General features: G+C 41.6%; 1 protein-coding gene across 1 annotated transcript in view; it reads right to left on the bottom strand.

Annotated features, from left to right (window-relative positions):
* Window positions 1-24,752, bottom strand: part of RANBP10 (RAN binding protein 10) — a 542,287-nt gene that overhangs the window by 198,583 nt on the left and 318,952 nt on the right. The window contains exons 7-8 of the mRNA XM_078669990.1: window positions 12,535-12,647; window positions 5,949-6,057 (exon numbers count right to left, since the gene is read on the bottom strand). Coding sequence (XP_078526116.1) covers window positions 5,949-6,057; window positions 12,535-12,647 — 222 coding nt within the window. The remainder of the gene's footprint in view (window positions 1-5,948; window positions 6,058-12,534; window positions 12,648-24,752) is intronic.

The raw sequence follows: 24,752 nt of genomic DNA, 5'->3' as shown, positions 1-24,752 counted from the left end.
CATATCAGTCTTTATATACAGTAGTAAACTGTCCATATGATGGCTGAACAGACTCACATTCCAAATGAATGACCAAAATGTTTTTCTGCCTGGCTTTACTGCAGGATGTATTACTAAGACAGCTCTGCCTATAAAGAGACAACAGTCCCTGCCAATTGACAGAAACTGGTGGTGGTCACATTAATCATTGCATCGATGATGGCCAACGATATGTGCTGTTGCTACAAAGTAGGGCCTATCCACCCTTTCACTTATCTTCAGGAATTATCTCCACATGACCGACTATGCTTGCTGGTGCTTGGAAGTCCTATCTAGCTACTATTGTTGGACGAATTCTCCACTTTGACTGGCATTGCTGCAATGAGACACTTCCCAAATATATCCAATCTCCTGCTTCCCTGAATCATGTAAATGTAAATGTCAAGGTATTTGTAGAGCGCACTGCCACCAAGCGGTTTCCTGGCGCTATTACTCATACCGCTGTGGAACCCTTCCTGGCTTTCCCTGTGAAGTGTCCACTCCTGGGCACCCCCAGGGTGAAGCCAGGCATCCTAGCGCTGTTGGGGCCGTTGTGGAGATTAAGCAAGCTATTGCCCAGAGTTGCAGCGTGGGGCCCATGATTAGAATAGGCACCAAGGCGAGAATTGTCAGGTCCGAGGAAATAGAGCCCAAGACCCGCCGAGGCGGGAATTGAACCCTGGTCCCGGGCTAGAACTCTGCATCAGGGTCTGCCGCTCTAACCATTGAGCCACACTCCTCCACCATCATGGTTAAGTGCGATTATAAGATCATGATCTGACCACTGCCATCACAATGATTCTTCTATCAACTACTCAACAAGACAAGTACGCATGCTGTTCAGTGCCTTACTTTTCTTATCCAGATGTGGAATGACTACTGGGCATGTGCCAGGGGTTTATATGATCTTTTTACATATTATCCAGATGAGGGTAATGATCAGTTTGGCGTTCCCTGGTTTCTTTGGCAGATCCTAAAAGCCACACAGGGAACAGTGCTTCTTTGGCAGTGACGTAGTTCACATTTTGATACCCCCGTCACACAGTGAAGATTGACAATATTGTTGTGCAACATTTCCACCGGCGGATCATTAGTGAATTCTAATGTCCTTGTGATATTCTTTGGTTTATTCACCGGATGTGCATTCATACGTTCCCTTCCTTTAATACTTCCTCCTATGCAGCTCAATGCAATGGAGAACGCTGTACAGGTGGTGGAAGTGGTTGTTCCGGAAGAGCCGTCTGAGGTGGCTGAGGTGGCACGATTGGCATGATTGGGTCACCATACCAGTGAACATGCAGCAAGTGTCACTCATCATTTGCTGTGAGTCTCTGATTGGGTACACAGGGACATGGAGCATTCGGGGCCTTTCAGTGGAAACTCTTGTGGGATTGTTGCCTTTTATAAGCAGTCTTCTAACCATACTATAAAAGGGATCCTCACAGGGACAATAATGTACTTGAAGGTCCTGATAATGTGACAACAATTTCAGCATCAGTACGTCCCTGCTCATTATGTGAATCCTGCCAAACGTCGTCATACTCCTAGTACAGGACATTCAGTTGGGTAGGACAAAAAGCAGGGATACAGGGCCCGTTACCTTCTCAATTTCGATATCTAAACTGCTTCATCTGCAGTTAAGGTGCCCTCTTACTTGGAGGTAGGAGATGGAAGCAGGGTAGTAGTAACCCTGTGTCTGAAATAGGGGTGGTTATTTCCTGACAGTCTGAGGCATTTCTTAGTGTCGTAGACAAGGGCAGCATTGACAGAAAGTCAATGATGGAAGTCAACAAAGAAATGTGTCACTTATAAAACGATTGCTGTAGATGGTGGGGTCACTGATGAGCTTGGCTGCCATCAATGTTTATGGACTCACTGATGTCAAAGTCGGTGACGAGGATAAGCAAAGAAAAGGTCATATTCGATGATGGTTCTGCAGATAAACTATCTGCAAACCAACAGGCATTGGTGGATACTTTATAAATGAACCTCTCCGATAGTGTACTCATTGGCTGTATAGTAACACTTTAGCCATTGAGGTGGTTGACTTGCCTGACTTTTGTGGAAAACAAGGGCAGGGGTGCAATAGATGTTGAAGGAGGGCCTCTATGAAAACTGCTTTGAGGTACCTTTTAGAAATGTGCAAATGTGATTTTTTTGTTCACATGTTCGACACTGACGGAGAGAATTTTCTTGAAAATCCAGCTTTTTTGCAGTGGCACCTGATCCTTGTCTAAACAATGCTAACCAGTTAGGATGGCTGACAGAGGGGAAGAAAACAAATCAAAAATACTCCTCTAAACATACCTCTCTCAAAGGTGGAGAAAAACTATAAGCACTCCCTTCATAACAAGGAGATGAAATCTGAAATATGGTGGCCTCTGGGGAGTAGAGCTCAGTGCACTCACCTCATTGGCTGGAGTTAAGGTGTTTTCCAATGCCACGATTGGCATAATAAATAAGGAATAGGTTATTTATTCTGTAAGCTTCTGTTTGTTTCATGTAGAGCTGTAGATTCACAAACTGTGGATACTTTCGCCATCTAGTGGAGGGCTGAGACGTTGCAAGCTCTTTTTCCTCCCAGACTCCTTTCGAAGCAAGTACATGTAGTGGGCTCACAGGCTTCTGGAAGTATGTCCATGGACCCCTGTAGCAAAACTAGGTAACTGAACCCTAGGACCTCAGGAGCCAAATGGCTAGGTCGAGCTGCTTGGGGTCTGGGTGCTAAACCTTGTCTTAGCCTTGAGTGAGAAGGTTCAGCCTGTAGGGGAGCTTCTAATGAGGGACAATGGACCTCTTGAGCTGTGTTCAGAACAATGATTGTCTGCCCCATGCTGCAGCAACCAGGGTGAGAGAGGTTTGCCTCAACTTCCTGCCACGCACAGAATGAGTGGAAGAGGAGAAAAAAAGCACAGGTAAAGATCCTAGTGAAAGTAAGGGAGAAGGACTTGTGGGTGGAGTTTCCACTCATGGACTTGTTGATGCGTCCTGCTGAGCAGGTCTGCAAAGCTGTTGTCCACTCCGGGAAGGTACTGTATCAGTAGGTGAACCCGGTGATGGATGGCCAAGTGCCAAATCTGTTGTGCAAAGGCTAAGAGGTGAGGTGAATGTTGGCCTCTGAGTCTGAAGGTAGAACATGACAGTCATGTTGTCTGTATGCACCAGGACTACCTTGCCTTGAATCTGTAGGAGAAAAGCTTTGAGTGCTAGATGAATGGCTAATAGTTCATGGAGACCTCTGGGATGAGATGTCCACAGACCTTGTGGTGTCATATCCTTGTGGTGGGCCCTCTTCCAGCTCGCTAGAGTGTTGTCTGTTAAAGTAACCTGCAGATGTAGGTGTGCAAAGGGCCTGCTGCGGAAACTGTTTTTGCTGTTCCACCACTGCAGGGAGCAATGGGTGCTGGCTCTTATGAATACTAGATTTTCCATCCTACACTTCTCTGGTGACCACAGGCTTGAGAGGCATTTCTGAAGCAGGCACATATGAAAACTGGCTTGGGGCACTATGGCAATGAATGAGGCCCTCATTCCCACCAAACGCATAACCATGCCTAATGGGAGGGGACTGAAAAAGAGACAGAAGTTGCTGGAACGTACGTGACTTCGAAGGGCAGCGCTTTGAACAGGTAATATTGGCCACTTACCAGGAAGCAAACGTGGTGCTGATGAGCTGGATAAATAAGGATGTGAAAGTGGGCGTCCTTCAGGTTGAAGGTGGCCCTGAAGTCGCCTTGCTGCAGCAGGGGGATAAAATCCTGTGGTGTTACCATGTGTAAGTGTTCTGACAGGATGTTCCTGTTGAGAGGACGGAGGCTGAAACTGCTGTGAGGGATCCGTTTGTTTTGGGAACAAGGAAGTATAGGGAGAAGACACCTTTACCCTGGTGGTGACGGCGCACTGGCTCTATATGACTCCTTTGGACAGGAGAACCTGAACCTCCTTGTCTAACAGTGTAAGATGTTCCAGTATGAGGTTGTGCGATGGCAACAAGTTCTAGTTTTGTAGAGTGTCTCCAGCAGGAAGTCCTCTTACTCAGGGTTGACAGTAGGCAGCTGTGAGCTCAATGACGCTGTGGAATGCTGTGGAGCCATCTGGAGGTGAAGCTCTGACAGGATGTGTTCTAAGTAAAGGTCTCAGGTGGGGGCGAGGTGTGTTTCCACATCGTAATCCTCCCAGGGATCTTCTGAAGTAACAGGGTACACTTGGACAAAAGCCTCAGCTGGAGAATAAGGGCTTGGGCTGCCGGTGTCAGAGTAAGACTCTGGGGACCCTTGAGGAGAAGGCATAGAAGATTGAGGCTGACTAGGTGGAGGAACAAGAAGTTTGTGCTTATGCCTCTTGGGTTGCAAGAGGGGCAGAGAAGTGTCAACTGCCTCCAAGGCAGGTTTGCATTTCTGGGCATAACCTTTTCTGATGCCAAAAATGTTATTTGTCTCTCGTCCAGATCCTGGTGAAGCCTCTCAAGCATGTGGCATTCCTCGACATCAAGTATGGAAGGCTTGGGTGCTGATTTTGGCTTTGCGGCTGTCGCTTCAGTGACTTCGATAGTGGAGCCAATTTCAATGGCTTGGTGCCAATGTGCGTCTTCGAGATTGAGGATCTATGGCCAAGGGAAGTCTCTCCTCTGCTTTGGCCCGGTGACCCCCAACGCTTGATGTAGGTGGCCCATCTGCAGGTGGGAGTAGTTTCGGCACTTGGCTCAATGCCCATCCCAATGAATGGTTTTCGGCTCCAACGTGTGGATGCTTATGAGGAATGGTGAGCGCTGAAGAGCCAACAGTACTCGCATGGCGTGGTCTGGAGGTGACCAAGGTGGCTTTAACATCCTTGAGAGCCTGCTCTTCTTCTCCCAGGAAAACCTCCTCGCCAAAGTTTGAAATGTCAGAGCCGACGTATTTGGGGCTCGGCTGGTGAGCCAGGAGCTCGATGACTCACTTAACGCCTCCTCAGGATCGGCCTCGCTAAAAAAGTCTGGCATCTCTCAAGATGACTGGACCATTTTGCTGTGTACCCACAGTATATCTCCGTGCAGACGTAAGGTCTTCTTACTGCAAAATGCCGCGTAGCAGTCATAGCTACTCTCGTAGTGCTCCAGTGAGAGGTACAAGTTGGAGACGGCGTGGAGGTTGGCCCAGGGATATTCAAAGTGGCACTGGGGACATGGCTTGACAGACGTAAGTTCCATTACTTGTGGAGTGTCTTCATTCTCAGAGGGTGGTACGGAGCATGCGGAAAGGGCCCAAGGGGCGAGAGGCCCAATCGCTCATTATCAATGTGATCAAAGGATGGAACCGGTGCCTAATGCTCAAAAGTATGGTGAAGAGTGTTCTCACAACGGGGGAAAGACAGAGAACCTGAGGCAGCGATGGGAACCTTTAAACTCATCGAGACCAGGAGCACACTGAATCACGTCCAAACCAGATGATGAAGAAAAACAATGCAACAACGGAGTCAGTGACCATGCACATCTACAACCAGAGGAGTCGTCAGCAAGCCCTTGTGATTAGAAAAACGTCTTTGAAGAAAAACAACTTTCAATGTCAAAGCCCAATACTAGATGGCAGGAGTATGTACACCATGCTACGAACATATTGTTTTGAAGCCTTTCAGGCATGTAAATATTATATACTTCTGATGTAAGTCACAGCTGGACTAAAATAGACAAGGGGGAAGGGGAAATACCAAGCATGTAAATTTATGAAAAATCCAATGTGAAGGGAACGGCAACAGGTTATGTTTCCAGACACTTCCCAAGGCTTCCTGACGCAGACAGGCCACTTATTTGTGCTAAGGGATAAGAGAATGTTTCAGCACCAAGCAATAATCCATACATCCGTGAATCATGGTGCAAACTAGTAAGTTTTCCCATAGTGTTTAGACAATATTTAATGAGATTGAATTGAGGTACATGTGTCTTTGTCACTCACTTTAACATGAAGAGGAGGTTGGGATTGTGTTCAAGGAGGCTGGGGTACAGCTGCTGTGTGGACCAAATGGCCTCTCCCACTCTGCCCGCTAACACCAACTTCTGAATTCCTGCCGAAAAAAAAGGATCGAGAAAAAGAATAATTACTCACTTAATTAGTCAATGCACCACATCATTGCCAGACAAAGGTACAAAGTCAAACAAGGCCTAAACCCACTATGATTGTTGTGCTGCTAAAAGTGTAAGCGGCTGGAACAAGCAAGAAAAGTGATCAATGCACCCACATTGCTCTTCCAATTTATTCCATCCTTCACTTTACCTTTTGATTGTAATTCTGCATTTGTAAAACTACAGTGACGCTACCTTCCACACCCCGGCACTTTTCAAGACCTCTTAGTAGGAGCCAGATCTTTTGAAACCAACAGGCACCAGTTCCCAAACCCTCCACAATCCATGCTCAATGTCGCAAGCCCAATCTTTAATTAAAACTTAAGCAGCATAAAGTATTTCTCTGGTTATAAAATAGATGTTTGAATTTAAATGTTGCTCAGATTACAAAATAGAATTGTTTTAGTGTCTGCATCTGCAAACTAAACCTTAACAGGTAACCCCACGTTTTTATCTTCAGTAGCCAGACCATTCTGCAGAAAATTAAAACACTTTGCTCTAATAAGCCAGGCCAATGGCTCCTATTTAATTTAGGTGAAATATTTCAAATGCAAAACTTAAATCAACTAGTTAAATAATTTATATTACAGCTTATTTTAACCATTAAATTACTTTGTTATATAATATAGATGCAGCTCAAAGTTCATCTGTGTGCCAAATGTAATATACTGTGGGGAAGACGCATACTCCAATCACTCTGGGCCTGCTCCACATAATCCTATGTGTCACCATGCCGGAAAAAAACCCACTAGTAGTTGAGATAACAGACAAGCAAAGAGGATCTGATCTTAGGGTAATTCATGCAGGAAGATAAAGGACACCACACCTCTTTTAGAAGCTGTAGGTCAGACACGGATCACTCCAAGAAGAGGCCAGAAAGAAAACTGAGATACAGCTCCTCACACAGGAAGGACAGATGGTTAAGGGTGTATGCATTGGGTACAGGTGATCTGATCATCGTTAATTCACAAAACAACATGAATGTCACCAACAGGTGGAGCTTGATGCGGTATGGCCATATTTAAGACTCTTGCTTGAGATAGGTCAAGATGAGACTTAGAAACTCACTGCTGGCTAATGTCTCCAACTCCAATGAAAACTGCCCACTGTTTCCATCTTTCTGTGATGGACGCATAAGTGGTGGTGTTGGTTCTTCGTGTGCCTGTGTTTGCGAGTGTTTTAAGTTCAGATAAAAAATATTTGACCACTTTTCATAATCACAAGCACATTTATGTTTTTTTACCATACAAAATCCCAATTATCCCTGCCTAATATTGTTATACATATGCAAGAGTTGAATGGCCACAAAAGAACCAAGAGATGAGTGCTGAGCTTTTGTGAACAAAAAGGCATAATAATGACAACTGTGAGCAACTTGCATTTTGTATAACCAACAAGTCAAAACAATTTCTTGGATTCTTGGTGAGAGTTTGACGAAGGCCTCTGAGATAGGTACATCCAGAACGGAGTCAGCATCTGCACCAGGACATTTCTAATTAAGTTTTGAGATTCAGATGTCCTTGGAAACCCTTGCTAACCACACTTCTGAAGAGTGCAGAGTAGCTTGACTAGCAGTGTCTTTCGCAGGTGATGAAAACAGACATGGCTGATCTACATCCATCCTGTGAACGAGTTCAAATGTGAAGAATGGACTAGTTTTTAGTGAAGATGAAAATCAATGAACGTGTTCTATACAACCAAGTAGCCAAGCAAGATTTCTGTCAAATTTGGAGGCGATTTTAACCACAGTCCTTTCTTGGCTCTGGTTTCCTCCTTGTCATTCAGTGCGACAAGATGGACTCATTTAGCATTTCTGGCATACTTTAGCTACTGTACGACAGAAGTTGATGTGAGCAGAGATAGAGACTGCTTCATTAGATGGTGCTCTGAATGTATTGGTAATTTTCTTTGTCAATGTTGGAGAAAGCATAGGACTTTCCAGGTAGGTTGCCTAGATTGGTCTCTTATTTGTTTTTTCAACATGACTGGGGTAAATTTCTAAAATTGTTTTTATGTTTTATTCCTTTCGAGGGAGTAATTGATCTCAACCAAGGACAATTAAAGGGCTCCTTCCAAGTAGTCAGCTGATCTTCTGCCCTGGATTCTAGAATCTAAAAAGAGGTTTGAAAAGAAGCCAGTCTTGAGGAGTTGAGTGCCTGTGCACCAAATCTGGCAGCACTGCCTGGAACTGCAAGGTTGGTTGATTTCTTTGCCAGGAGTTCCTCAATAAAAGTATCCATAACAAGAATCTACAAAGGTACAGCCACATCAGGTTTAAACTAAGAAAAATGTGCACACACCCATGTGAAAAGATTAATTTGCTATGGCCTTAAAGTTACAGGTCAGGAAACACTGATGGTGCAATCATTTCCCTTCTGGTAAACTCCTCTACTGTACAAGATAAGAACGCTGATATGAGTGAAAGATGAATACTCAATCGAAACACAGCCTGCTAAGGCCTCACTAGTTTTAATGGTGTATAAAAAAATTCCAGGTGAAGCACGGCTGACCAGAAACAAAGTGGAATGCAATTAGGAATAAATCACCTAAAGATATTGTCAGAAACAAGCAGTAGTTGATATTATTGCCAGAATGAAAGTAGAAAAGTACCTTTTTTCCAGACTTAGAAGTCAAAATCTCACTTTGTTTTCCAGAGCCAACTAACACCTTAAATGGAAAAGACACTCAATCAACACTGACTGCAACTTAATAGCAACTCCTGGATGAAACACAAGGAAAGCAGGCCATTGGTGGTTGATCAGGTAGACTGCTGAAAGTTTGTATCTCAATTATCGTCGTACAATTATTACACTCAAATAAAGTGTTTTAAGTGTCTGTACAGATTCCCTTTGAGACAACCCCTTCAAAGTAAGCACTGTGATGGAACTATTCACAACTCCCCAACCTATCAACTAAAAGTCAACATTTTCCAGGTTAAGAATCAGGAACTGCGATTGTGGAGATACACAAAGTAACGGGTATACTGATGACACGAGATCATGGAGGCTGTGCCGAAGCTAAATAAGGGGAATGGAAAACTAGCAGAACATCTAAATTGGTAACAATATACTGGTGGAGTGTAGCAGAGATAGCCTGAGATAAAGAATTAGTGTAATTATGCATAGTGCAAGGGAAGATTTGTGCTGTTTCAACCCAAATAAATTATCGAGAAAAAAAGATGACAGAAGAAGATTGTGGCTAGTAGAACACCACTATGAGACCTGATTGTGCTGCACACAGTGAAATTCCAGGTTAGAAAAGATGTTTAGGGAATTTGTAGTTCTGTTGAGTAACATCTGATACTCAAAAATATTTGGTGGACAACCAGTGACCAGCAATGCCCGCACCTGTCCCCGCTGGTGAGAACATTGGACTGGCACCCTTTGCCACATGTCCAGCACCAATACTGCTAGTATCAGCATTCAACTGCATTGGCGCCAGCTGGTACTAGTCCCTGCACATACATTATATCGGCACCCACTCACATTTATACTGCACTGGCAGTGCTCCTATACTCAATGGTGCCCACACTGCACTAACAAAGTGACACCTGCACATGTAGGTACCTGCATTATATGAACACCCATTGGCATCTGTACCGACTGGCTACTGCACAAGACCTTCACTTACTTCACCCTGTATCATCCAGTGCTTCTGCTACATCAGCCTCTACTGACCACCAGTTCCACAGTGACACCCACAAAGGCACTGATGAATGCAATTGCATCCTTTTACCATGTCTGCAAGATGGAAAGGTACCAAAATAAAGACATCCATGCTAAAATAAGCAGTCAATCACACTGGAACAGGGAAATGTGCACAGGAATGGATAGACTATGGGACGACTTTGCTAGCGGGAGGGTGGAAGAGGTGCGGCGCAGCAGCCAGGGTGCCTGACTCCGGACTATGGGGTTCACGGTTCGATCCCCCGTTGCCCGAGGAGGTTAGCCCAGCACCATGTGACTCTGGGCAATAGCTTGCTTAATCATCCTGAGGGCCCCCAGCGCCGGGACACCACTTCGGAGGTAGCTGTGCGCTTTACAAATACTGGTATTTCATTTCAGAGGGAGGCACTTCGACATGAAGGCGCTTGGACATATTAATAAGTGCACCCGAAGACCGAAATACTCAGAAAGGCAAACACTGTCATGGACATTGATGCAGGGGACCACAGACAATAGGACAGAGCTCTTCCAACCCGAATGCTTTAACAAAGGGAGAGACAGGGACTGGGGAAACCCCGCCTTGGACTGAACAATGTGTGTGGTATCGACAAAGCGTATTGCTCCGGTTAGTGACAGCTCAATGGCGCAGGGCACCAATAAACTGGCTGGCTATGAAATAGTTTAGAGAGGTAAGGCGTATAAGGATTAGGACAACTCCAGTCTGTTTGAGAAGCTAAATGAAAGTTAGGTTCACGTGCTCTGCATAGACAAAAACGGTAATGGAAAATTGCCTAAGAATATGCGTTTATCACTGGTAACTGAATGCCTGCAATAAATCAAGCAGCATTACTGTAAACAAAAACCTCAGCACCCATACAGTAAGCCTGGTTTCATTAGAGTTCACTAGATTCTAGCCTGATTCCTTTAAATCCACATCCTGCAGTATAGATTGGTAAAAGCAAGGAAGGCCTTCTCTGTGCAGGGAATATATCCTACCAGCAGCTCGCTTCTGGTACTTTGAGAGTGGCGAAGGCTGCATTATCAAAGTGGTGGGGAGTCCTGCGCATTCCAGGCTGGCCGTCGCAAGACAGCGGGCTAAAGTGACATGAGCAGTGTAAACTGGTGGAGTGAGCACCACTCTCCTGCTACCAGTCACAAACATGGCTCGGGCTAAGGAAAGTGAAAAATAAAATGGTAAACTAATTACATTACCATTTTATTTTTCACGTTCCTGGTAATCCTGGGTCAGCCAGCAACCAGGAAACCCTAAGAATCCTGGGCATTTCTGAAACAGGGTGGTGTGGCCTGCGTGGATCCTGCAACTTTTTCTTTCCCAGTATGCCCTGTAACGGTCACGTTTGGCTAAAATCATGCATTTTCCTCATATTTCTGTGATGGAATGTTCTGGCACCTGCAGGGATCAACAAAATTACTAATACCCAAGCGTTCACACACTTTTCACAATATAAACAGGGTTCCACTTGTTTGGGTGGGCATAGTTATTGCCAGTGACCGGAATGGATGAAAACTGTGACCATAAGAAATGTATGTGGTTTTGGCATGGTCAGTTCCGGTCACAGGCAATAGGTCAAGCCACACAAGTGAGGTACTGTCTTTATCGGGAGAACTGCTGACACACTGGGTGGTAGAAATTTTGTGGACTCACTGCACATTCCAGAAATTTACCCCACAGAAATGTGAAGAAAATGTGTGATTTTAGCTAAAGTTTGAGGGGCTTTCTGGGTAAGGATGCACTGCAAAACTTTCTGGGTAAGGATGCACTGCAAAAAATTGAGAGTTGTGCAAGTATACACTTGTCCTAAACTCCGCACCTGAGGCACGTTTAGAAAACGCATGTCTTCTTCACACCTATTTTTAAAACATTAGATTTGACCATATACATTTAAGTATAGTAGGTGCAGCTCAGTTTTTGACTCTGGGTATTTGAAGGTTGTTGAAAAATACACAACACTACTTGCGACCACAGGGGTCTGAGACAATGGAATATTCCTTTTGTAAATCGGCCACTGGGGCAGAAATTTACAGACGAAATTGTGTTGCCACCCCTTTCTAATTTTACAACTTATCTGCATTATTTTTCACTTTAACGATTAGTTTCTTCGGAAAAACCATGATAGTTACATATTTGATCCCTTACTGAATTGGGAATTTTGTCTATTTTCAGAGAGTCATAGCTTTACAGGTTCATCCATGGGTTTCACAGCGGTTTCCATTGGTTATTTTCTCGGTTCCCTCCAGAAGAATCTACTAACAATGAGTACCTATAGAACATCGAACATGTGGGGGGAAAAGTATGGCTATATGGCCAGGATAATTTTCGTGGGAGAATGGCTTAAGCAGAAGTGCCCCAAACATAAATGGGTAGGCCTCAGCAGCTATGGAGTTAATCTGAATTGCTGAGGGTTCAGATTTGTACATCTTGATAATAGTTGTAATTTTAACTATAGCATTTAGTTGTGTGTGCATTAAACAATGTTTCGGTTTTAAAGAAAAAACACTGACTGGACAATGATTTATTCAATATTAATATTGTGTTATGCTGTGTTTCTAACATTTGACAACTTCCTGAGTGGGCCAATTTAGTCTTAAACATGTTTAAAAAAAAGACTACAACACCTTATAGAGAAGTCATTATGTTAGCAATGGCAATGACATTCTCCATTCAAAGATAAAGAGCAGAATCCTTTGCACACAATGTGAATTTGAAGGTCTTTGCAAAGAACTTAGACTTACTTTGTCTGTTCTTGATGGACGCTTGTTCTTCCTGGATGTTCGTTTCCGTCGCTCGAGCAAAAGCTGTTGCTGTGGCACAATATCCATGGTGGACCAGATAGGAAGATACCATGCTGGAGAATCATGCAACATGGAATTTTAATATGCAATATAATATTTCAACAAACACTGCATACTAAAAATAATATGGTTATTTACCTGTGACACTGGTTCTCCAGTATGGCTATCTAATTTTCACAACTCTGGGTAAAACATTTTTTTTCTAAAAACCTATAACTGAACCTTCAAAATTCTCTCCAAAACAGGCATATACTAGTAGAGCACAAAAAGGAAGCCTTTAAATCTTTAACTCGCTCAGAGCACTACCCAACAGAGCACAACTCCCCTCAAATGGTCTCACTTCTATATTTTGCTTTTAAAGTAAGCTGGAGAGCTAGCCTTCAGCTAAGTGCTGAAAAGAATGGTAAATTACCCAAGCCTGGAAATAAATTAACAAGAAGAAATCTTCTGGACTATGATATTTTCCTCATTATATTGGAAATACCAATTGTAAACATTCAATGACAAAACCTATACATGCATAGCAAAAAGGTTTTCCAAACCGCACGAAAACACACAGCGTTGAAATCAGCAATACATGGTTCTATCACTCCCGACAGGTACAGTACACATAGAAGGTATGCTTCTATTCCACAATCTTCACTCTGTCTCATCACCAGTGATAACCGATAAAATAGAAATTAACTCAAACCAAGGGAACAGGTTTATCAAGAACAAACCAATAAATGCTCCCATCAGTGTATATTAAGAAATGCAATCACCGTTATTCTACATTCACTCAATCTCAAAAGACTCACATACACAACCATTAACTTAAAAGGTAGCAACCATGAATACTTAAGTACTACAAAAATATATATACCTTTAAACTGGAAAACCTAATGCATATAGAAACATGAATTACACATCACAAAGAAAGGGCAGATTTTAAGACCAATCAATCTGTCTTTAAGTGTATATATCTCTGACATTCATGAATTTTAATATACTATCATTTAAGAATGTCCGGATATATACATCTTCCATTGATTAAGAGCAGCAATTTGTCAAGATGTTTAAGTACCACTCTTCCCTACTATTAAGTCCCAGATAATAAGTACTAAACTTGGACATAAAGAACTGCTCCCTGGTTTTCCTCATATTGTAGACATTTCCTTCAAGTTTTTCTAAGATAAACCAGTGGATAGCCTTCTCATTGTGTTTCTTCTGTAGAAAATGTTCAAACAAAGGGGCTTTAGTCTTCTTTCTGATTGCAGATTTATATTAGTTATAGTTCATAGTTAACAAATCGTTTTTTCTACATGCCCTTTGTCAATTGGCAAATGATTATTAGCTCCTACAGCTAGTAATAATGTTTTATTGCGTCTTAAAAGTCACTCCCTGACCTGAAAAAGCAACATCCATTTTATGCACTGGTGACTAATGTCAGTGGTTACATCCAAGGTTTCCTAATATCCTTTCCATGCTCACATTAACTTGCATTCTTAATAGTTTCTCTCTGTATGTATGAACCAACTTACTCCTAAGGTTCAAGTTCCTGTGAAAAGCAAAAAGTGGTCTTTGGAATTCTCCAGACTGTTTGCTATTTAAAATACTACAATTACTATTTATTACATTCTTCACTCTATTACTTACTCCTGAAAAGTTACTTACAAACACAATTTTGTTGTTGTCTTTCTTTTTGTTATTTTTTATAAACATACTTTCCCTATCAAAATATTTTGCTCTCTAATATGCAAGTTTCATAATTCTCTTTGGGTAACCTCTCTCTCCTAACTTATTCATAAGTATGTCTGAATGCCTATCACGGTCTATCATTGTACAGTTTCTTAACTATCAAAGAAACTGTCCAAACTGAATGCTTTTCCTTCAGGCTTCTAGCGTGGTAACTAGAGAAATATTTTTATCCATGGGTTTACTACATAACAACCTCAAGGTGGCCAGAAACATCTTTTATCATCATATCTAGAAAATCACACTTTTAGTTACTCTTGGTAACAGTAAATCATAAATTAATGACACCTATATTTAACCAATTAATATAATCATTAAGTTGTTCTTCTGATCTTATCCAAATGAAAATGAAATATCAATGAAGCGGGACCAGTGTTTCACATTCTCAAAAAAAGGTGCTATCTCATGAAACACATGCTTCATTTGGAACTTCCCCGCCTAGAGGTATGCCAGACTCATGGCACAAGTGGCCTCCATGCTGGTAGCATTACATTGTAGAAATTAATCACCTTTAAACAAAAATATATTATTTCTGAGGATTATAGTTACACATTCCTCTATAAATTCTGTTCTGCACTCTTTAGTTTCCAACCCTTTCAAAATTCTTTGAACCAACCTTATTGTGTGATCCTGGGGGATATTACTGTAGAGGGCTTCTATGTCTAACGTGATTTCAAATTCTGGGCCTGATTTAGATATCAGTGGACAGGTAACTCCGTCACAAAGGTGACAGATATCCCATCCGCCAAAATATAAATTCCTTTATATCGCATGGGATTTATATTTCGTCGGACGGGATATCCATCCGCCAAGATCTAAATCAGGCCCCCAGTCTCTTTATCATATTCTAAACCCTCCACCTTTACCATCACATGGCTGAATCTTTAATGTAGGGCCGTTGTAGGCTTACCAAGGGCTTCCAAACATAATCAACATATTTGATTAAAGGTTCCATAAAGTATTTAAGGCAGGCTACAATTGGACTCATAGGTGGACCTCTAATACTTCTATGAACCTTTGGCAATCCATACATAGCTGGAATTATGGGATCATGTTTCATGAATCTAAATTCACCACCATTCTATGTTCCTTAGTAAGGTTTTTCCGCTTGTGAGTTGGATTTTCTAAGATCTTCCTTACCCCGATTTCCATCATCCTTTCAAATACTTTAACACCTTTACCCAGCTGGGATAAGGTGGGTGTAAAGATATATTCAAGTCATAATACAGAGGTGTTTTCGATAGAGGTTCTCTTTTCTCCCTTCTTTCAAAGAATCTATTTAATCTAATTGTTCCCAAAAAGGCCTCAAGTCTTGTTCAATTTCACATTTATTAATCCTGGTAGTGGGTAGAAAAATTAAACTCTTTAGCTACTGCCAATACATTGGGCTCCTAGTCTTCATATATTCTTGAGGAGAATAACATTTCTGTGCTTACCCCCTCCCTCGTCACAGATTAATCTTCTGATTCCTATTCTGATACTGTTCCAAAAAAGGGGAATGCTCATTTCTGCTACCAGACCCGTCTCTCTCATCTATATTTCCTTTCCTCGTCAGTGCTCAAACATACAAATTATGAAAAATTAAACAATTTTAGGTCGATAGTGGGTCGCTCTCTCCCTCTGTTGCTGATATCTTGAATAGTAATTTGGTGGTTCTTTTTTATTGGTCTTTCTTTAAATAAGAATGGACTATTTCATAATTGAAGTTGTTGATGTTATTGTTTTGCATCTCTATCTCTTGATTGGTTTATTCTACTTTCTTTTGCTTTATCTAATGCTGTGCTCTCTTAGGCTCTGCTCTAACTCCTCTATTTCTCATTTCTTGATCAAAATAACATCCTAGGCAGTTTCAACAATTAAAAGCAGGGTTCTCCAAAGCCGGTCCTGGAGGGTTGGATCCATGCCAGGTTTTAAGCATATCCCCATTTAGATAAATGTAGTTTTCTTAAAATCTGGCATGGAAACGGCCATCCAGCACCAACTTTGAAGAACCCAAATTAAGAGCATCCAATCCCTACTGCACCAATTGGGGTCTGAATCTGTTTATATTTTTTGTTGCTTTGAAAAGACCTGGTTCATTTTTAATTTGAAGACCAACTGGTAACGCACCTTTTTTACAATATTCAATTAGAAAATCAGCATGCAATGTGCTTTGTTTCCAATTTATTTTTAACTGCATTAGTTTATCCCATTCTCACTATCATTTGGAAATAATGGTCACTTTATTCCCTAATTTCTTGTTTCTGCTAATATTACTAAATTGGTTTTCGCTAAAAACAGAGGGCTTTTAAAGTATCCATTTCTAGACCTCAACTGAGCAAAACTTACTCTCCAACCCAAGGTTGTACACAACAGTCCAATAAAATAGAGTGTGACCCCCCCCCCCTAAACCAAGTGGGTAGGTTATCCAGACTAAAACAATCAATCAGGCTTTTCCAACAAGTAGCTCGTGAGCGCTCTGTATTTAGTCCAGCATCCTAAGCTTTTGTTTAGTTGAATTAACTAATATATGAATATATGAATTAATTAATATATGTATCCTAAAAGTGAAAATCATATATTCTGAATGAAAATATATGCTCATAAAGTGATGTCTCAATAAGAATGGATTTCTAAATAAAGTTAATATTTGAGTGATAAATCATGCAGCTTTGGGGAGATTTATAACAAATATTACCACCTTGGTGCCAAAGACATTACAGCTGTGGCTGACATGAGGCATTTCAAATTGCTAACATCTTTTTTTCCATTACAGCTTGCAAATCTGCCGGATCATTAGAGGTGGACAATACCAGTATCCTTGTATGAGATGGCAACTGAGGTAATCTTGTGTGACCTGTTCACTATTTCAACACTATTAATAGTAGCTCTGGATGATTTCCATTTCCTATTACATAAAGGGTTGAAAAAACATGCAATAAATTATCCCTTCACTGTATATTAAGGATTGCAATCACCTATATAAAACATGCACTCAATCTCGCAAGACTCACATACCTGACTTGAAATGAAGCTAATATGAATACCAAGGTACTATGAAAATATGACTTTAATATGGTAAAAATAATACACACATTTACAATATCAGATGTATGTCTGGTGTATATGATTAAATCACTGAGTGAGTTAAAAACAAGAACAAAAGATTTTTGTGTGATGAAAGGGTGACTCAGAAACTGACACATTGTGACAGGTGAAGCATACTTTAAATTGTGCATGTGCTATGTAGACTTTGAAGCATATCAGATGAGTTACAGCAAATCAGAGTTGGGAGTAAGAATAGTACACATTGATAAATGTGAGTGAGAAGTATGGACTTTTCTTTTTTTTGGAAATAGATTCTCTCAGCCTAGACAGTTGTTAAACAGTGTGGAAGTGAGTGAATTATAAAAATTCCATATGCTGCTGGATAGATCTATATACAAATATAGAATTTTTTAATCATAGAAAAAAACATTCTTAAAAATATTATTAATGGTCACTAATTAAAGAACTATTACTGTTGTTTTGTGTGTTGATATGGAACTTTATGTTTTAACAAATGTTAGCCCGGGGAGGCCAAGCTTCTCATGGGAGCCCTGGGGAAAGGAGGAGTCTCTCAGATATACAGGTCTCTAGTAAATAGCTCGTCCACAAATCTGGATCAATTGAGGTTTCAGTGGGAGGGAGGGATGGCTGGTTCCCATGGGTCCCATGGAGGACGAGGACTAGCGGGACACCTCATGGCTCCTCGAACAATCTCCATCTCAGCGAGGCTTCGGTTAATTCAGTTCTACTACCTTCTTTATGCATATCTCACCACTGATAGGCTTCACTGAGTAGGCTATCTAAAGAACCCTAGTTACTCACAATGAAAAGACACACCCACAGACTGATATCACATTACATGGTCTTGCAAGGTTATAACAAAATATTGGAAAAGAGTGGCTGTGAAGCTGACAGACGTATTGGGATGGGAGGTTCCCCTTAAACCTCTAGCCTTGATCCTGGAGGTGTGGGAGGCACGAGGGCAGACAAGGACTATGGTGGCCAAAAGAGACATCACAACCAAATGGAAAAACTTCCTCGCGCCTACAATCTCTCAATGGCGCAGGGGATTGGATTGGTGTGCCGCTCAAGAGCAACCGGTGTATGAAGGCCCGGAGATGCCCGGATAAACACAAGAAAATATGGGGCAAATGGTTGGGTTTGCTGAACTAAGAAACAAAGAAGAGAGGCCTAGATGTGATATAGGGACTGGGTTAAATAAGTGTGCAGTTAACAATGAATTACATGGAAATGATGTTATAATTTCATGTGTCAAATGGCTTGCATCTTGTTAAAACCCAATAAAATTGAGTATCGAAAATAAATGTTAACTATTTTTGTGGTCTCTTGTTTGTTTTGTAGGGGTCAAGAAAATGTTTTGCTTTTATTCTATGGAAGATGTAGGTTTAATTTAGTCCTGAAGAAGGTGGAATTTATAAATTTACTCTACCAAAACACGTCGTCAAAACACAGACATGATCTCCCGACATTGAATATTCTTAGATTACAATATAGTAACAAGCATTTGCAATGCAATCTGCCTCGCCTTTGGGGCCTTATATGTATTTAGATATGCAGCACATTAACCTGGGTGCTGTTATATTACAAATGTGTCCCAAGCAGTGGATGAAACAAACCAGTTGGCCAAGGAAACACCAAGGCTAGTACTGGGCAAAAGGGTAAATCTGTAACCGCTGGGGAAAAATGTATGCCTATTACCTTCTAAGGACAGACAGTAACCCGATTACTAGCAAAATCCTTCCCCGTAGTGATGTAACTTTTAAAGCTGGCAGAAATTAAATCATAAAAGGAGGAATAGCAATAGTCTTCCTTTTCAAAACAACCCGACGATCTTCTCATCATTGTAATGTTTTGCAAACGGTACGGAGCACTGAAGTAACTTCCGGCACTACCGGATGTGCGGTGTGTTTCTAACACATTGCGTTTCACTGACTGGATCACGTTTTATGTTGCAGGTCAGCGGCCGTTAGGCCAGCGAGTGACACTGAAGTGGGGTGGTGTATAATATTGAGTGTCCCGTCAGGTTTGTGTAACCTCTACCCTTCAGCTACCTGTGGGCTTCCTTTCTCACTATCGGCGCCGCCAACATCAACACTGCCTCGTCCGTAACAAGAGACTCACAAAATTCCTGAAATTACACGATTTACATAAGTGTGATGAGGTAAAAATGATGATTCAGCAGATTTTAGAATGCCATTGGTTATAAAAAAAAATATTTTTTGTGATGAACTGTGATATTGCATTGAATGATCCAAGACACACAAAATCAAATGGTAGGTAGTATCTCTGCAGCCTCAATGATGCTGGATAATTCCCAACCTGAAGATGTCTACCTAGAGTTTAGCCATTTAAGTAAAAGGCTGTCTCTCGCCTGTATACTCCACCATAACTGACCCTGCAACGGCTCATGCTGGTGGGCAGTCTGGACCCTCTTTCAGCATGGACTGTTAGAAGAAGCAAAAACACATGGTGTTTTGAACTGTACTGGTATTTTTACTCTCCTTTTTAAAGACCCGGGACAGTTTGTGGCTATGGATACTTTTTAAAGAAGTAATGTTTGACGCGGATCCTACAATAAGCTAACAGGAAGGCATGTAAGATGTCTGAATGCCTCAGCAGTTCCATCTGTGATGTAATGTGCTTTGCTCTGCAGCTCTCAGTGCCATTTCTCCCACATCTGAAAGTCATTAAGCCAAGCAGCAACACTTCCGCCTCCTAGTTCCTGCCTGACTTCACTGAGCGAAGTAAGTAGTTTCACTTCTTGTGTTTTCTGAAACATTTTGAGATGTGGAGAAGAGAGAACTTCGTGATGTTTGTTCCGCAGTAACAGCAGGTACTGCTCCGCGAGTGAATCAGAACACGTGAATCTGCAGAACGTGCCTCGAGCAGCAGGGTGTACACTCCTGTCTGATGTGAGACGGCTCAGGCTTAAAATGCCTTCAGGCAGCCTCCGTAAGGAATCGGACGATCGCGTGCCTGCAATGGGCTGGCTTTAGCTGAATAGTCTCACTAAGAGACCTCTTCAGATCCTCTGAGGGTGTTATAGGTTTCCTTAATGCTTGCTGAGACCTCTGCCGAGGGAAAGGCTCATGCGTGTCTGCCATGTAATGTTTAAAGACTGAACAGCCACTGCCGCTTCCCGCATAAAGTTTGCAGATTAGTGGCTTCGAGTGCAAGTGAGGAAAGGTGGAGAATTTTTTTTTAACTGGTAGCGGAGGTTTGTGTTTCGCCCTACGCTGCTGCCCGCACTCCTCGAGTCCAGAGAATGCGTGCCTCGGAACGCCTTTAATGGGCGGCGTGCTCCTGCCTACGCCGCAGCCTGCCGCTAGCGCTTCTCAATCTGAGTGGGCGCTAGGTGTCTTCAGAAGTACGCCAATCCCACGATGCGTTCAACGGCGAAAGTCAAGGGTCCGATCAGAAAGGCACATTTAAAACAAGTGCGGTACCTGCACAGTCAGGCGTGTGTTTACTTTCGCATCGCGCTTTCACTTTAAGTGAAAGCGATGAAAGCACGATGCGAAAGCTGACGTTGCCAAAGCAGAGTGAGTAAAAAAAAAGTGCATGGGGACAAATGAAGAGGAGAGTCACGCCGCCGGTAAAAGATCAAATTCCTGGTGGGCATGGCCAAAAGGAGACAAGGCGGCAACAAAGAAGCTCCTTTACAATCACAAGCCAGCGTTTTGCATTAAAGATGACGGTGGCCAATCAAAAAGATGGGCGGGGCTTCGACTCGGCCTCTGAGAGCTTCGGAATCTGTATTGATTCCAAGAAGCTCTCGAATGCCGAGAGCAGCGCATGCGCTGCTTTCGACAGCCGAGATCTAAAAATCATGCCTGTTCAGCGATATATACAGTAGAGGTGTATACGCTTAAAGACAGATTGATGTGTCTTAAAATAATCTTTCCTTTCTTTGTGATGTGGAATACATATTTTTATACATTTGTATGTGTTATTTTTAAACAAAAAACTACATGTAATATTTTTACTGGACTGTTGTCCTATATACTTTTCTAGTACTATAATGTTCATATTTGCTACCTTTTAAGTTAGAGGTTATGTATGTGAGTGTTGTGAGATTGAATATGAAATATAGGTAACTGCATTCCTTAATATACAATGTGGGGACCATGTATTGGTTTGCTCACCAGTGATATATAGTTTTAAAGTTTGTCACCATCTGATTGTAAGTTAAGTGTGTGACACACTGTCTGCTTTTTCTTCTTTGGATATGCCACAGCTACTGAGGATGGCTGAGACAAACCATGAAGGTATATTTAACTTCCTGTCTTTGATCCAACTTAACTAATACTAAAGCAATACCTTCCAACTAGAGCCCCAATAAGCCAAACACAGAAACAGGATGGTTTTAGGGCTGTGGATCGAGGAAAATAAGTATAGAAATAATTGAGAAAACCTCATCTAGCCCTTGCGTCAGACCAAGAAAATGCATCATAGTAATAAAGTACATACGATAACGTGAAAGATTAGAGTGTGGTAACTACATGTTCTTTAGGGTAGTATTTACCAGAGAAGTTGTCCAGCAACTCTACTACTTATTAAAAATACAAAAACAAAAATTGGCCCAACTAAGAAAAAATCAGTCCACCGTTTGATAGCAAATCTTTATGAAGAGAATGAAAAACAGGATGCACAGTCTCAAACTTCAGCTACTAAGCTCAAAAACCTTTAGTTTCCAATAGATATTCACAAGGCCTGGCTGTCCATGATATGTAAAACCACACAAGACTGAAATGCTAGTAGGCCTAGAGAACCTATGACCCATTATTTTTTTACCTGGTCAGGCTTGAAACCCCCACTTCATCTCTACAAGTTGGTCCCTTCCTAGGAGTCCTCCGCCTATTGGAACTCCTCCAATAGATTGTTCTTATGTTCACTGTATCCACATAAACAATTTCTATCCCTGGGTTGCACAGAAAGCATCTACACTCCTTGAAGAATTCTGAATCTTGCCACAGCCTTATATTTGCCTTAGAACTCTACAACCACACGACATCCATGCTGAAGCTTTTATACCATCTCTTGATAAATAAGCGATCACAATTCGAAATTGATAGGTACCGACCCAGACACACGCATTGATACACCTCCATTGCTTTCAAGCTAAAGAGCAGGATCTCGGTCTTTATGTTTTCCGAAAACGGAATATGCTGTGTCCCTCATCATTACCCGACACAAGAATGTGAACAAAATATCACAATGCATCTCTTCAAGCACAATGAGGAGGCAAGTGAGAGTAAAACATTCCCACGAGATGACAATTAAAAGCAACAGAATGAACCGGAGAACTGCTGAGCGGAACATAAATGTCCTAAAAATAACCAAAAGCAAATGATGGAGCCAGTATTGTCTTTCCTTAGTCTTCCTACAAAATAGAACTTTTTTTATGGAGGGCTGCTTGATGTTACTGCTGAAACAGCTGCCAAGGTTTTAGTGCTGTGGTTTTCAATTCGATTTTCATCATGCTAGGTTTTGGTCTAAATTGCTCTACCTTTCAGAATGACTGAACAACTGTATCTGTGAATGTTTGTTTTTCTTGTTGTTATAGGGATGGAGGCTTGTTGGGGCCTTCACAGGGGCACTGTTCATTGTATTTCAATCCCCACCACTCTTAGACTGTCACAATCTTGGCAGTAGAAAGAAAATTCTGTGCCCCAGGCACTCAGAACTCAGTGCATAAGCAGCCATGCGTAATACAAGTAGATCGGTTATGGCTCAGCATCTGCTTGATGCTATTGTTGAAATAATTGCCAAAGTTTTAGAGCAAAGGTTTTTATTTAGATTGTTCTTGTGCTGAGATTTTACTGTCTAAATTGCTTTACCTTGTGGAAGGACAGAGATTTTCGATTCTGTTTTTAACTTCTCTTTCTTGTTGTTCTGGATATATAAGGCTGGCAGGAAGGTTCAGTGGGACACTAGGTACTGTTTACTGTATTGGTAGGTGTAAGTAGCAGAACTTACATTCTGCTCTCCAACGTGGTTTCAGTTAGCACCCCCATCTTTGGGGATAAAAAGGTCAGCACTTTAGGAGGTGTTCTCCTTCTTGATAGTCCAAGCATAAAGGCCTGCGGTCGCCTCAAGAGTTACCCTTCTGGTAACTGACCCACGCCAAGTAGGGAAATCAGACTTCAGGTATGAGTTGGCTGTTAAAGGGGTTAAATGTATGCTGGTTATTGTGAACTTGTTCTCACGCCATGCATGCAAGATTTTCTGCTCATTGACTCAATCAAGCTAGAAATGCTATTTAACAATGAATTATTGCTCCAAGGCTATTCAGACTCTAATTTAGTCACCCCAATTCCTTGCGGTACCCATATTATTTGTAGATACAGAAAATAGTCTGGAGATGGACTTGCCATTATTACCTTTCACACTTGCTTTAGAGTGTGGCCCACCAGAATCAGCTGACATTTTACTCATCCACATTTCTCCTTCCTTAACCACTTCCTGGATGGGCTGCCTTGTATATTGCCCCCTTTGGGGTGTCTCATCATTTAGGAATTCAGTAATTAAACGGATTGCCCTGGTTATGCTCAAGCAAGCAAACTTTATATTACTTGGAGAGCTCAGTGCTTGGTTTGACCTTGCAGAGAATTCAGACTCACCCTTTAAAAAAAACAAAAACATTTTTATTGAACATTTCTCCAGGTTACAAGTTCATAGTAACCATAATACAAAAGGAAATAGATATGTAATATCAGCCAGTGTTTTATACAACTATCTAGGTCTTCACATGCAGCACAAAGACTACAATGAATTCAGAACTCGGCTGCCAGACTACATATAAAACCGCGAGACCACATCTCCCCTGCCTTGAAAGCCCTACATTGGTTACTGGTTGCCAGAAGATCCACGTTCATGCTGCTTTGGATCACCCACAAAGCGATACATGGAACGCGACCACTATTCATCAGGAATAAAATCGCCAAACACTTTCAACAAGGGAACCTCCGCTCAAGAGTGGCACCTCGCCTCAAAATAACAAGATACAAGAAAAAAAACTGGGTGGCACAACATTCTCTGTTCAAGCAGCCAAACTATGGAACTCTCTACCCCCTCAACGTTAGATCCACGGATAGCCACCTTATCTTTAGAAAAAGACTCAAGAATTGGCTCTCCCCCACATAACCACCATACGCAAACGGAAATATACAGCATATCTCTCTGTATATAAGTATTTATTTGTACTATAGATATGTACATATATATGTGTAATGCTTTGTACAAACGTGTAGAATACTGATGTTTATAAAAATATATATTATATATTCATTAGTTCTGCTTAAATGTACATACTACTGAAAGTTACATTATTCTATGTTCTTAACATGTATATAAGTGACTGCATAAATAAGTGA

This window comes from Lissotriton helveticus, chromosome 12, assembly GCF_964261635.1.
Source record: "Lissotriton helveticus chromosome 12, aLisHel1.1, whole genome shotgun sequence".
In the NCBI taxonomy this organism is placed as follows: domain Eukaryota; kingdom Metazoa; phylum Chordata; class Amphibia; order Caudata; family Salamandridae; genus Lissotriton; species Lissotriton helveticus.
The sequence above is the reverse complement of the archived record's forward strand: the minus strand, read 5'-3'. Positions and strand labels throughout refer to the sequence as shown.